Source organism: Botryllus schlosseri, chromosome 15 (genome assembly GCF_051294905.1).
Source record: "Botryllus schlosseri isolate E-star chromosome 15, Bs_hap1, whole genome shotgun sequence".
Classification (NCBI taxonomy): Eukaryota; Metazoa; Chordata; class Ascidiacea; order Stolidobranchia; family Styelidae; genus Botryllus; species Botryllus schlosseri.
This window is the reverse complement of record NC_137250.1, coordinates 21,252,964-21,267,858: the sequence shown is the minus strand read 5'-3', so window position 1 is coordinate 21,267,858 and position 14,895 is coordinate 21,252,964. Positions and strand designations below refer to the sequence as shown.

Here is a 14,895-nt window from a genome sequence, read left to right as displayed (position 1 = left end):
AGAACCCATGCTGGCATGCAGCGCCTAAGGCTGTAGAACAGGCCGCACTTCGGTGATAATTTATTAGTGTCTATAGGGACTGAATATATGACTCTTCCAGGACATGTTCGAGTCCAGTAAAACCCCGAGATATTTGGCATTATCGGTGTTGGAAAAGGGCTGACCAGCGATGTTAACGGTTAGGTTATTTTTTGAATTTACTGTCAGCATTTGGGATTTCGAAGCGTTTATGCAAAGGTTGTTCTCTAGTAGTTCTAGTAGTGCGTCGTAGTTAGCATTGAGCGTCTTAGCCAGCTTTTCTGTCAGCGTGGGTGCCTCTATTCCGTAGAGAAGAACCTGCTCGACAGTGGCACGGAAGATACGGGTCTTGAGCTGGGTTGAGGCACTTTAATGGAAGAGGCTATGTAGCCGTCTTGCCGCGCCCCAGGCCTTTGCTCGCCTCGCCTTGAGCGCTTTTCCTGAGTCAGCGACGTCAACAGTTCTACGTATATGTGAGCGATGCACCGCCTTCTTGCATGCACATTTTAACTCTATATTCGTTCATCGTTTCAGAATCAATGACCACTCAACCTGTATTAATATACAGCGAGCAAAATGCAATGACGTAATCATGCCTCATACTTCGAAAAGGCAACTGGACTTGACTCGAGTCATAATGTGCAATGACTCGTGACTTGATCCCAACACTGATACCAGCTGAAGCTTCCGTGGTGCCACAGATTTCAAATCGCTACACCGACAGTCTGCTCCCAGTTTTCGTGAGAATGCGACTCCGTCTCCTACTCCCACTACTTGCAGCAACGGTATTGCGATTCCGAATCCCAACTAGTTAACTATGCTGGGAAATTACAGTTCCGAGTATTTTGCTGTGATCACAAATTGTTAAGTATGATATTCTCCTCAATATTGCACTAATCCAGCCTTTTGACCCAAGTACCAAGCATATGTGTTTGGTCGTATTAACACTATATTTGGACAAAATCTTGTTGGTAACCTTTCTTTATCTCCGCCTTCGTTATGGCTTCCAATCTAGGCAACTTTTTACCGCAGACATTTTTGGAGCAGTTTCTCGCCTTTATTATTGAACGGCTATAGACACTACCAGCGATTTTATCGGAGCGTTCAAAGCGAGATAGTATTCAGCAATCATGGAAACTAACAAATATATGCATTGTCTATGTATGGGTTTACGAAAACCAGAAAATATAGAATATTGCTGTGCCAACAACAAACACGAATCGCTTACAATGTGCCAGATATCATTCTCGGGGTGGCAAGTGTAACAACAAAAAACAGACCTGCGAACGCGCAAATCCACAAGAATAAAAGAAAAGGCGCGAAAAAACAGTCAAGAAATCATCATGGACATTAACATGCAAAATATTGATTGAATACTCGGGAACAGCGAACGTAGAATCACTCTTCACAGACCGTCATGGTGCCGAGCTTCACAATCTCCGCATAAGTCAAATGTGGTTTCCTGTAAAAGAACACAGCAATTGGTGAATTTTATTCTCGTGGAGGTACACAATTGAGTAGTATATTCATATTGAAATATACCGAGATATTTTCGCTGATTTTAGTCAGGGGTAATCGTCAGCAACTAGTAGAGAATTGAAAAGAACATTGTATATCAATAACCGTATCATCAGCAACCTTGCTATAGCAAAGATTAGATTCTTGAAATCACTATTGCTATAACCTCATTGCATTGTATTTGTTCTTAGCTTTCATATTCTGCCTTACTCGATAAATTTGTGAAGTACACTTTTTTTGAAAATTCGGCCTAGTAAAATTCCTCACATACTACTGATTCTACTCCAGCAATACTTTCAGCCCCAGTTTAACCCGTAACGGCTAGGTTATTATCATGAAAAATATTTAAACTGAGTGCGAGGAGCGAGGCTATGCACTTCTCTGAAAACGCACTGTATTTAAGCCATAAAGAAAGTATAATTTTACAGTATAATTCTAAAGTTTTTGCACTACAAATTCAAACTTTTCACGGATTCACGAGCACGAAATTGCACTTTTTCAAACCACCATAAATCCCAAACAATTGAAAATTCCATGTAATGTGTATTTTGAAACGTGTGGTTAACTGCCTCGCAAGCCAGGAATAACCTTACGTTATTCAATTGCATACAGCGATAGCTGTATCCAATTCAATGCGGCGCGTTACATTTCAAAAGGAATGATTTCTCGGCAGCCAACGAGCCGCAAGCATTGTAAATAGGACACGTTTCCTGGAAGTGCGTACTTCGACAATTTAGTGCAACAAGACCGCAATTCGTCGAAATAATCGCCACTATTACAGAGTGATGTGAGAGTATGCGATAGTTTTTTCTCAGACGTTATGTCTAGGAAGTGCAGTCATATTTTTTAAAACAGGCGATTACTGCCTGACATATGTCGTTTCAGCACTTTGCAATGTATTGTCCTTCAATGGGTAAGGTAAGGGAGTAAGGGTACATCAACTTTGCTCTTTATGGATTGGTTCCGTTTTGATCAAAATTTCAACCACTCTCAAACTACTGTGAACGTGGGGGCAACTTTGGACACTAAGTAGTAAAACATTTCAATGGTTATTGATGGAAAAGTGTTGTCGCTGGAGGTCTAATTCTTTTTCATGAGGCAACAGTACCAATAAAAGGTGGATTCGTTTCACTACCAGATAAACCTAACCCATCATTGATAAATTAATGGCGGGGGTCAATTTCATCCATCAAAATTGACGGTAATCAAACTTCTTACAACCAAATATTGATAGCATGTGAGCCATGGATTCAACAGTTGACGTCAGAGACCTCTAAAGTTGTCTTAATCCATGACAAAAATCTCAGCAGGCTCCCCCTTAGATCAATACAAGAAGACGTCATGTATAAAGTTACCCCTCTTATGTTATCAGAACGGGTAACTTTGGACAGTGGAAAATGTGATTTTAGAGCTCTGCAAAGTGACAGCTTCATCTGTGTCAAAGTGTATTCGTGACCATTAAGATTTTGGATTAGTCATTCCTAATCTTTGCTCCATGACCTCCGAAAAACACAGAACTTACGTCTTCCACACTCTGGCATTATTAATTCCAAGATACAGAGCAAAATGTTGAAAAATTGTCCTAAGTAACCCGGCTCTAGTTCTAGTTGGCGGATTTTGAAAAGCAAGCAGTTCTATCTTAGTTGCAATTCATAATGGACTTTTGTACTTGATAAAACGTGAACTAGAGAGGGAGTATCAACAAGCTTTGCATAGCAGATCTTTAGCAATCAGAAAATCGTGATTAATCAATATAAAAATAATCTCGCAAGATTAGAACACGGCCGAGGAAACCACATACAGGGAGATATCTCAAATACAGCTATTTTTCATTTGACCCAATAATCGCCTTGAAAATACATATTTCAGACCTCCAAGAATCACGAATCACTACAAATCAGGGCGGTATCGACTAGAGTCATTGTGTATGTCTCTACCAAGTCATACCACTCAAGAGATTCTATATGATTTGATTCGAGTCTCGTGTATCAGAACCTGTCTTGAAAAGTGAACTCTAGGACTTGAACTTGACTCGGTGGTGAAGTGAAAATTGACTTGTGACTCGGAACCTCGATATTAAAGTGCATTGTGATCTGCCGTCGAAACCAGATCAGACGTACCTTGTCAAATGGTCCAAATTAGGTCCAATCTTCGCGTTGCAGTTTGACAGCTTTTGCAAGGGTGGGCACAAAGATATCGGCCCCGGCGCATTTTTCACAGTGTCCATCGTTTGACGGGGCTCGAGGTCCTGTGCCAAAACTGTGATCGCTTCGTCCGCGACAACGTTCTCGTCGTTCTGGTGAAATTTTTTCACGCTGCTCCCAGAACTGATGCTGTAGCCTGTTTCGTTAGCCTTTCTTTTCGTCGGAGCGCTCTGCAATGAAACAAGGTACCAATGTACTTTTGCTCGAATTAACGACGCCGAGAACGGACCATAAATTCAGGAGCTTTGGTCGAAATGAATAGACACACGACAATTTGGCTAGCACATGCCAATCCAATGCGTTTTTGTAACACGAAACTTGCGACAAACAGAGCATATACCAAATTACTACCTTATTTGTAACGCAAAACTTTGAAAATACTGCAAGACTGCCATAAAATCGAAGATAAGTAGTCAAAACGACTTGGGAGTGATCTTTCAACCGACACCGGCCTTTGGCCAGGACGGGGGATCTTATCCTGGGTTCACTGACCCTGTTTCAGACCCGGCTGCATTAAGCGCGAAGAGTTGGTTCAGATTCATGAATGAAATTCGTCATTAATATTAGTAGCTTCACAACTTACTATCGAAAATTTATCCTTTCTTAGCCCATGTGATTAGATTCACTGGCAGAGTTGGAGGGAGTATTTTCGAAAATTTTGGGCAAATTAAGAATGATGATGGATCTTCGGGTGGCCTAGTCACTTCGTCGCACGAGCTGTTATTTCTTGACCTCCCATCAGGATTGTCGGTATGGTGGAAAGATATTGGAATCTCCAAACGTACCAGAAACAAATTCATTTTGTAAGGAGCACACGATTCCAGATTGGTATTTCTATATGTGGCGCATCTGTACTATGGGGCTCAGATTGCAAAGGGCGCTACTATATTAAAATCGAAAAATGCACCAGTTCCCGACACACGAGTCGCCTGATTATTTTCAGCCAAATTGTATCTGTTTCTCGCACAGCGCTAAGAATCAAGCCAAAACGATGATCTAGCGTGAAAGAGTCCAGGGCAACGCATCGGGGAACGCACCTGATGAGTTTGAATTGCCGGTTCTCCGCCCGGAGACTGCGACACCACAGTAGACACGACGTACACCGCGTTGTTCAAGGTCGTGAAATTCTTCAAGCTGCTCGGCAGCAGAGTTTCGACAACGTACCGGCATCTATTCAAGTCTGTCTGTTCGATCTAAACATATCAAACACGTCAAAAGTGGTAAATTCATACTCGGGTAGAAGCATAAGCCACTCATTTCCAATTAGAAGCAGCGATTTACGAAAAAGTAAGTTTCTTCGCCTAGTTTTACCTATAAAACTAAAAACTGACGAGTAAAAGCGGAATTAGTCTAAACACATAACCACTCGAGTAGCCCATGTTGGCAGCGTTTCTTATCAATTGCATCTTTAAGTATAAATTGTTTTATGTCAAAGTTACGTCAAGAGGCAGTAAAAGACAAAGCTCCGAAAAGTAATCAAGAACAAATTTGGTCAAGGGCTAGCAAACCTTTAGCAGTAAACTGTAGAGATATTCAGTTATAGTGATACCGAGGCTATTTCCATCAGTTACTACGATGATTTCACTCACAAAACCACTTTGTATTGGACAAAATTAAGAGTATAAATACTAAAAGAGTGTTCTGCAGTAGTGATATGGACTCTAGTGGCGAAAGAAGATAAAATATACTCGAGTACTTAAAAGACATAGATGTACTTCATTACTGACCACCCCTAACTTTTGATTCTAATCTTAACCAACGAGTACGTTACGCACCATCATTTTCTTGAGCAGTCTGCCAACTATCGACGGAAAATCCGCTTTTTCCGGCAACTTATCAGCCCTCAACGACAGCAGAGCGAGGGCGACGGTCGCATTACGAAAGGGAGCAATCGAATAACTGCAAACGACGCGCTGCAGTTCTTCGGTCAGTTCTCGGAGTTGCTTTGTCAGCGAGTAGATCTTCTCGGTGAAGCCGTTCTCCGGAGAAGCGGCGGCCACCGTTATGCCGTCCAGGAATGCGAGGAAGTAAAACTGAATAGCAAATAGTAACTTTGTAGCAACAGCTTCTATAAGGTGGAGTGAAAAATGAAAAAATCCGAATTTCAAAAACTGTTGTTGATATGTGGTCCCGGGCGACCGTGTACTAAGGCCTTGCGGCCCCTCGTCGTCATCCTGGTCCGTACCGGATTTTCACTGGTGTGACAAATAAATGATTGATTGATTGAATCAGATTAAACACTTCTCTATCGTGATTTCAGGTTCCTGCGCTCTTTAGTGGTCATGCAATTTGACCCAAGGACCCGAAAATAGCTAGTTTTGCCATATCTTTGACAACCGTTTATGCTAGAAGACCAGTTTTGGGCTTAAAGGTACAGAATCAACATGTTTCATCTCATTTCCATAGAACTTTGTCCTAGCCATCGTGCTTAAGACTCGAGTCCGAGTCGATGTCATTTTCATTGTGTTCACCGCTCAGTTTTCAGTGTAATGCGGTTCAACCCACTTTTTTCCAACTCTGCTGGAGTGATATAGAATGGCTCGCATTCATAATATCGCAATTTTCATCAGTTTCAACAGTCTCTGGCCCTATTTTCCGAGTATCAGGACTGACAGACGAAATACCAAGAATGTGTTAATTTTACTAGTGCATGAAGTTACAATAAAGTGTCTTGACCGCCCTAGTCTCGGGTCATATGACTTGGGTTCGAGTCATGCACAATGAGTCGAGTCGAAGTCATTTTACGCATTTGAAAAAATGACTCGAGTCAAGTCGAGTCTTCATAAATCGCGACTAGAGTCATCACAACCCCGCTAGAACAGCTGAAGTAAGCAAAACCTTGGCAGTGTCATAAAAATGAGGCAAGGCAACTTCTTACAATAGAACTTGAGACATGGCACGAAAGTTGAATATACAAAGATCTAATCAAGCGTGAATCAATTCAAAATCTCTGTGACAGCAGGTTAATTGAGCGGAAAATTGGAAAATGAGCAGTAATTTGAAATAACCATCTAATTCAACAAAATGGATCATTGGACAACATAGGACAAAAGTCTTACTGCGCCTGGGGCAAAATCGAATTACAGTCAACACAGATCCAGGATCCACATCAGAATCGCCATAGTTCAATTATATTTTATTGCAGGGCATATTTACCCGCCTGATTGGAGGGAGAGTAAAGAAAACCTTCCTATTCTAAGGAATCATCAAAATACTTCATATATCCTAGCAACCATATTAATTTTCTAGAATAGTTTCTGTCAGATGGTCATCGGCATATGTTCATGTTAATCATTCATCTTTCGGAGAGGGCATCTCAGCCTAAACACAATTTAAGTGCTATTCCGCGATATTACTTCAAGCTGAAATTGATCCGAGCAAGAGATAGCGTAATGCAAGTCAGCCACCAATTATAGACCAAACTGTATTTGAGACCTTTCAATTAAAATTGCTTTGCCAACAATGCGGTTAGCCCATTTGAACGGTTTCGTATCAGTGATTCATTTTGCCCATCCCAAGCCATGACGTTTACACCACACAAGGTTCATTTGGAAAATAGTCAACTACACTTTTCTAGATGTTTATTACACAGCAATGAGTTTTCTAACAAACTGATAAATCAATGAAGAACAGATTTATTAGCCAACAGATGTTTGAGTGTGGAGTGTTACACAATATGCAAACGCCTGTGAACCGAGAATTGCGGAAGTTTCAAGGACTCGCTACGCACAATGAAGTACATGGGCCTTTTTGAGGGGAAATTTTATCCTCTCAATGAATACGACTTGGAATTTCTACAGAGTTATCACCCTGGCATAGCATGAATTGTTCCGTTATAAGTTCGATCAATATTTCCATATGAATCGAATTGAAATCGGAAATATTTTGGATTAATCGTGTAGTTGAATTTAGCCCGCCCAAAACTCCCGATTTTTAAGCTGGTGATAGACCGTTTGGCAGCAAATACGGCATGAAAAACGATTCGATATATACTACACAACATGGTAGTTGCAGTTAGTCAGAAAATCACGGGTAATTTTTTCAATTTACTAAGAACCTCATAGTCGCAGAGAGTGGTTTTCAGGAAATAGCAGTTTCAACAAATTCCAATCAAAACAAATCCTATCTTTATCTTGAGTTGTACAAGATTTTACATTAGCAAAAGTATGAACAATCCACTGCAGTGGACATAATATTAAATGTGTTGTACTGTCATGCAAACTCACTATCAACTTCCTTTTGTTATGCGTACAGCCGGAATGTTTGATCAGGAAGTTGCCGGCAATCAATCGAATTTAAAATGCGAAACGGCTTCCGAACGAACACCACAAAATACCGCAGCAATTAAAAAGCGCCAGTAGCAAAGACATGACTTCAAACGACCTCGTTGTGATTGAGAACACGTACTATTGAATAGTATATTCATATTGAGATAAACCGGAATATTTTCGGCTGACACTCGTCAGGGGTGATCGTCAGTAGAAAATTGGAAAGAATATTGTATATCAACTAGCACACTTACTATTTCCATATATGTGAGAGCAGTTGGAATGTGAAAATCCCAATTCAATTTGGACGAAATGATCTTTTCCATCCTTATGACGTCACCGGGTCGGCAGCCAGCCTGGCTTACTTCCACCAGTTCCAACGCTCCCGGTATGTGCTAAAGTGTGGCAAGTCAACATCAGCAATTGATCCACTAAAAGACAACCAATCAAACCAACCTCTTCCTCTTCCATAATTTTGCTTGCGATGTACAGGCACGTAGCAGCGATACATTTCAGGTATTTGGGATGACTCTGAAAACATGACATCATATAACTATCCATCCATTGTATCAGAGATTAAGTGTAGATGCTGCGAAAAGGATGGTTTTGTGTCAGGCACCAACCATCAGGACTCGGGCTGGGTACCAGTGTACACAAAATACTGAATCGAGTCACGGAGAAAGAGATGACTCTTTCGAGTACTGAAATTTGCCAATCAGGGTAACTTTATCGTTGAAAATTATAGTTATGATAGTGTGTTATCCACTACGGGAGCCTTGAAACCCCGATCGATCATACAACAAGTAGTATGAAGCTATGCATATCAGCGGAAATGACCTATTTGTTAGGTTGTGATCAACCCTCGATCATTGTCATCAAGTTCAATGAAATAGGAATGGTCGGAAAAACACCAAATTATCTTCAATATGATGTAAAACTAGCATTATATTGTTTTCAGTTACATTAAAGATACATAATCTTTCACACTGTTATGATATTAACTAGTGATACTCAAATCATACTGTAACTCGATCTTGCAAATCCCTTAATCAGGACACAATACATGGCCATTACCAGAAATGGTTCGAAGCAAACAACACATCTCCAATCCAACATTGGTACCCTAATATCAACAACAATCGTGCAGTAAATATTTACCAGAAAGACCGCTAACTCAACATACAGTTCGAGGGAGCTATTAGACATTCTCTCCTATTCAATTATTTGGTTACCACAAGCGCCGTTCACGCTTCACGCATAACAACGCACTCTGCCATTGTTAACCCCAATTTTTGAACTCATGGGCGTGGAACGAGTGGTTGCTAATAATAGAGTGATAGAGGAAAGTCAAACAAACAGAGCTTATCAAGGATGACATAACATTCTTACCAAACTCTAGCTAGAACATCAGAGATGAAGATACAGTATGGTCATTTCGATTAGATTGATATAGATATCTTATTTACAATCAAGAATACTTTACATACTCAACAATACAGCTATACAGGTACTCAAAAGCTTTATTCTTCAATTACGATTCAATAGTAGTGCACTAGTAGGGTGAGCGCTGGCTATTGTCTCATTTTTTTTCATTTCTCAAACAGCCTTTGACCAGCAAGCACTCGTTACCCAGATGTCTCAAAATCGGTTTCCTTTCAAACCATATCGAGCGCCAAAATACCTTAAAACCATTCAGGCATGAATATCCTAGCTGACCAGCTGGCCGAGAGCGAGAAGGCTATGTAATCAAACCCTCAGCTTCCCAACTGTCTGCCGAGAAAGCTAATTTTGGTTGGCATTACATATCTGTTCATAACATATTTAAAACTGACTAACTGTGGTACACATTGACTAATGAATTGTATATTTATTATTTATATTGAAATAAACCGGAATATTTCGATTGACAGTGGCACTTATATCAATGGTGATACGATTGTTGAAATACCATGTTAATTCCAATTCTCTACCAGTTGTTGATGATTACCCCTGACTAGTTTTTAATATACTAATCAATTCTACATTGAAGTTCTGTACCTCCAAGAAGCTATACAGTGGCTGTTCAAAAACTTACATAACTTGAATTTCACCCACAGTTCATTAATGGAATTAGATGACCATCAGGAATCAACTGGGTCAAACTGACAACAAATCACACAAAGTTCAGAGTCGAAAAGAGAAATCTAGCACATCCGCAATTTACTGCCAATAAAATAGTGATAAAGTTCATCTGTGTCACAGAAGCACAGATTTAGAAAGCGATCAAGCGCAAGGCACTGGCAATTATGTTAGTCTCAAACAAAAGGAGGCTCAAAGTCTGATGTTGAGCACTGTAGCATTACACTGACCTGAATTTAATTAACATGCACTCGTATTACAAACAAGCATTGTTGTACTAAACCGATTGTAGCGTAATGCAAACATACGAGACAGTATATGTAGGTCTTGGTTAAATTGCGGTAATGTCTATGTGCTTTTTACATGTTATTCTCATGGTTGGAAATCTGAATCGAGTATCAATTCTAACGATTCAGGTCGTGTAGCGAGTTATTATATTTTTGCGTACTAAAATGATATGCCCCTTGTCACTAAATATTAGTTTCGACAGAATTTTCCACTGTGAAAGGCTGTAAATCTCGATTTGTCGCATCGCAGCATATGAAACACATAGTATAAAACGATGAACTAATCTTCTTTGTGACGTAAATTTTGGATTAAAATTTTTATACAGTTACATAAAAGGTACATTTTCACAATTTCCATGTCATTTATACTGTCATGAAGTCATAATGAGTGATACTCGAAGCCTCACACTCAGGGGCGTAGCCAGCCGAAAAAAAACGGGGGATATTTATTAAAACGGGGGATATTTTTTGAAAAGATGATATTCGTTATGCTAACCACTTTATTGCGGTTTGATACACACAAATGCCGATACAACAAGGGTAAGATAATCTCGTTTGTGTTTACGTCTTTATACACATGAACATTTGCCAGTTATCTTAAAATATAGCTCTATTATGCGCAGTCGCATGCTACAGTAACAAACGGAAGGCGCTTTTGACTTGCGCGCCACTACTTGCCGACAGAGAGTTTCATGTGCGCGGATCATGACTCAACGCAGCAAGTCGAAATACAAGCAATTACTACTAAATAAATACAGTCCATCCTCAAGATTACCGGACCACGACTGACCTATCGATCTCGCTTCCAATGACATGCCGCCCTATTTCTTGTCGCTTTCTTTTTCTATACTGTATTCTTTACTTTCATTCAGTGTGCATGCCTCCTCTTTACTACGCCTAGGCCAAGGTGGGTGTCCGATTCCATTGACAAATCCAAGTCGCTTCGACATCTTCCTGTCTATTCATTGTATCGCATTTTTTGTGGTGTATTGAACTGATAAAATTGCTAATAAACCAATGATGATGATGATGATGATCATCGTTGATCACCTCGCAAATCACAATGTATCAGATCAGATGGAAGTAGCAAACAAATTTCGATGACAGCGAGGTATCTTGACCTTAATTACCAAAGCGAGGATGTAATCACGAAAGTGCGCGCAGATCATATTACAGCACAGTGGAAGATCTCTCCATTTTGCGCTCAAAGACGAACACTCTAACAGTGAAGACACGCAAATGAATTATAGTCTGTTGCCGTTTGATACGAACAGTCTGGATTAATTTTGTTTTAAATCAATATGATTTTTACTGTCTGCCAAGATGGTGTAGTATTTTTGGTGTGTGGAGATGGTAAAGACTAATTACCGCTCGAGCTTGTGCGGTTGCATCACGTGAATAACAGTGGCCTGGCGCAGGCTTAGGCTTGCGATCAAAATGCATTCCTAAACGCGTTTGCGGTGTAGAAGTGACAATTGCGAATTGTCGAGGCCAATACTATAACTTCTGGTCATTACAATAGCACATCGAGTAGCACTATCACGCGCCGCGAGTCACAGAGCGGCCTAATTTTCATAGACTCCAATGTTTTACTACTGGCCAAGCGGGTTATAACAGGACAGTCAGCAGATGCGCCAGAGGCCTGAGACACGAAACGGCTGGAGATCTGGAAACCCACACACAACAACCGAACTAAATGATCGCAAATTGGATCAATACATAATAGATTCCATACAGAACATTTGATTAGTACGATCTGTTTTGGTACTGTAGGGATCTGCTATCTCTAATGATACAAGCCTAGCGCGCATGTTCTAAACGTTTGTCGACAATAGACTGTCAAACACGAAAACCAACTCGCGCGGTATCGAAATTTAAATGCGAGTGTTATTGTTACTGTGACTTCTGGTTCTGTAACTGGATAATATCGTTCAGATGAGATGGGAGAGCCATGAGAGATGCGTTTTTCGGGCTTCCGTAGACGAGAGAACAATATGAGAAAAAGGCATAACCGCACTGCATTGTCTGATTGATCGATGGCGTGATGATGCCGCGCGGCAATTAGGGGATTATCGAATTAGAACAAGCAATATTAGATCAATGGAAATACATGTAAGACGGGGGGGGGGGGGGGGGTATTTCGAGCTTCGAAACGGGGGGTATCGGACACCGATTATCCCCCTCTGTCTACGCCACTGCTCACACTTATTTCACTTAAAATATCTCACCTTGACAGTAGTCAGAAACCTGTCCAAATTATTGACAGCAAGAAAAAATGTCTCCGGGTAGAATCCAAAGCGATTATTAAGGTGTGACATCCATGTTACAGCATAGTCTCGATGCGTTGGGATAATTTGAGTTTGCTGAAAAAAAAAGAGATTGAATCATGTCAGTTCGCGTGATTACGCTTCGATATCGTATCTTACTTGATCTAAAGTGTGAAGCAGTGGGTTTTTTCTCCAAATTTCATTCTCCCGAAGCCTACAGTCTTCGAGCATTCGGAACAGCCGTTGTGGGGACCAATCATGACGTTGCAATACATACATCGTCCGTTTGCGGTCTTCGGCAAAGCTTGATTTCTGAGAAAAAATTTCCATCAACTTGATAAATTCAATTGTAATACGCTCCATAAAAACTTACCTCCCCACAACAGCTGCTTGTTTGAGCCAATCAATATTGTGCATTGATGTCCATGTGACAAGTGTAACATGAAATCCGGGTAATTAACAGCAATTCATCATGATGGTTTCAGTTACAAATTATTTAATATCTTGAAAAGCAGGATTCCATATAAAGCGTCTATGATTACACTCAATTTTAACCATCAAATCAGTAAATCACAACGTCGGCTCTAGCCCTCTAGGTAACGAAATCTAAATCAAAGGAGCTTTACTTTCTACATTTTTGCACGTTCATAATATTACAAGGAAAAAATGCAAGGACTCATCTAACACTATATGACAGTTGGGTCAATATGTTCGAGCTATGAGGCTTGGAAAATTGGACTATAATCAATTTATAATATAACTACCATAACCTGAATATCTCAAGACAAACAGTTAATAAGCGGCTTTGAAAATTGAACTATGATAAATTTATGATGTAACTATCCTACCTTCACCTTATCAACTGTCCTAATTTCGAATTGGGCCCTTAATTTCGCACAACATAGGTCACAAGCGAAAGTGATAAACCATCAGCAATCAAGAGGTAGCTTTTCACGCAGCCATGGATGCCACATGGCCCCGTGGATATACTCAGATATCGCAGATATCGCAGGTATCGCAGGTATCGCAGATATCGCAGATATCGCAGATATCGCAGATATCGCAGATATCGCAGATATCACTACTGTGGATATACTCAGATATCGCAGATATCATTGTGGATATACTCAGATATCGCAGATATCACCAAAAACCGCAGACATCGAGGTCATATAAAGGTCACGCTTCGTTTAGAGCGCAGATATCACGTCTTAAGCATGTCTAGGTCGATTCAGTGCGCAGATATCAGGTCCGGACCATGCCTGGGCGAATTTTGTGCGCAGATATCAGCTCCGGAGCATGCCCGAATACAAATAGTGCGCAGATATCAGGTCTGGACCATACCTGGGCTCTTTTGGTGCGCAGATATCAGGTCTGGACCATACCTGGATTCTTTTGGTGCGCAGATATCAGCTCCTGAGCATGTCCGCATACAAATAGTGCGCAGATATCAGGTCTGGACCATACCTGGATTCTTCTGATGCGCAGATATCAGCTCCGGAGCATGTCCGAATACAAATAGTGCGCAGATATCAGGTCTGGACCATACCTGGATTCTTTGGTGCGCAGATATCAGCTCCGGAGCATGTCCGAATACAAATAGTGCGCAGATATCAGGTCTGGACCATACCTGGATTCTTTTGGTGCGCAGATATCAGGTCCGGACCATACCTGGGGGAATTTTGTGCGCAGATATCAGCTCTGGAGCATGTCCGGATACAAATAGTGCGCAGATATCAGGTCTGGACCATCCCTGGGCTCTTTTGGTGCGCAGATATCAGCTCCGGAGCATGTCCGAATACAAATAGTGCGCAGATATCAGGTCTGGACCATACCTGGATTCTTTTGATGAGCAGATATCAGGTCTGGACCATACCTGGATTCTTTTGGTGCACAGATATCAGCTCCGGAGCATGTCCGAATACAAATAGTGCGCAGATATCAGGTCTAGACCATACCTGGCGCTGTTTCCTGCATAGATATCAGGTCCGCAGCATGTCTGACGCCAAGCGATACGCAGATATCAGACCCGGAGTATGTCTGGATACAAATATTGCGCAGGTTTGGACCATGCCTGAGCGTATTTCTTTGGTCGATATCAACTCCACATCATGTCTGGATGGAAATGGTCAGGCCTGGTCACTGGTCAGAGCTGACCAGTAACAAACCACTTACAGTTATTTTGGAGTCCTCAGGCAGATTTTGCCTGCTTGCA

The 14,895-nt window shown here is 41.0% G+C and overlaps 1 protein-coding gene across 1 annotated transcript; it reads right to left on the bottom strand.

Annotated features, from left to right (window-relative positions):
- Nucleotides 1–1,053: 1,053 nt before the first annotated feature.
- On the bottom strand, nt 1,054–13,192 carry LOC145457426 (cyclin-I-like). Its single transcript, XM_080335652.1, has 9 exons — nt 13,054–13,192; nt 12,840–12,992; nt 12,642–12,776; nt 8,465–8,539; nt 8,263–8,403; nt 5,516–5,773; nt 4,778–4,933; nt 3,657–3,910; nt 1,054–1,480 (listed from the first exon to the last, which is right to left on the bottom strand). Exons 2-9 carry the CDS (start codon nt 12,957–12,959, stop codon nt 1,417–1,419), a joined length of 1,203 nt encoding a protein of 400 aa, XP_080191778.1. The 5' UTR covers nt 12,960–12,992; nt 13,054–13,192; the 3' UTR covers nt 1,054–1,416.
- Nucleotides 13,193–14,895: the final 1,703 nt, after the last annotated feature.

What these genes read in the sequence shown, in the direction of transcription:
- LOC145457426 (XM_080335652.1), bottom strand. Translation starts at nt 12,959, where the DNA reads ATGTATGTATTGCAACGTCATGATTGGTCCCCACAACGGCTGTTCCGA. An exon ending in AAATTATGGAAGAGGAAGAG is followed by an intron (nt 8,404 to 8,464) that starts GTTGGTTTGATT and finishes GCCACACTTTAG; the next exon opens with CACATACCGGGAGCGTTGGA. An exon ending in CTCTCACATATATGGAAATA is followed by an intron (nt 5,774 to 8,262) that starts GTAAGTGTGCTA and finishes TTTGCTATTCAG; the next exon opens with TTTTACTTCCTCGCATTCCT.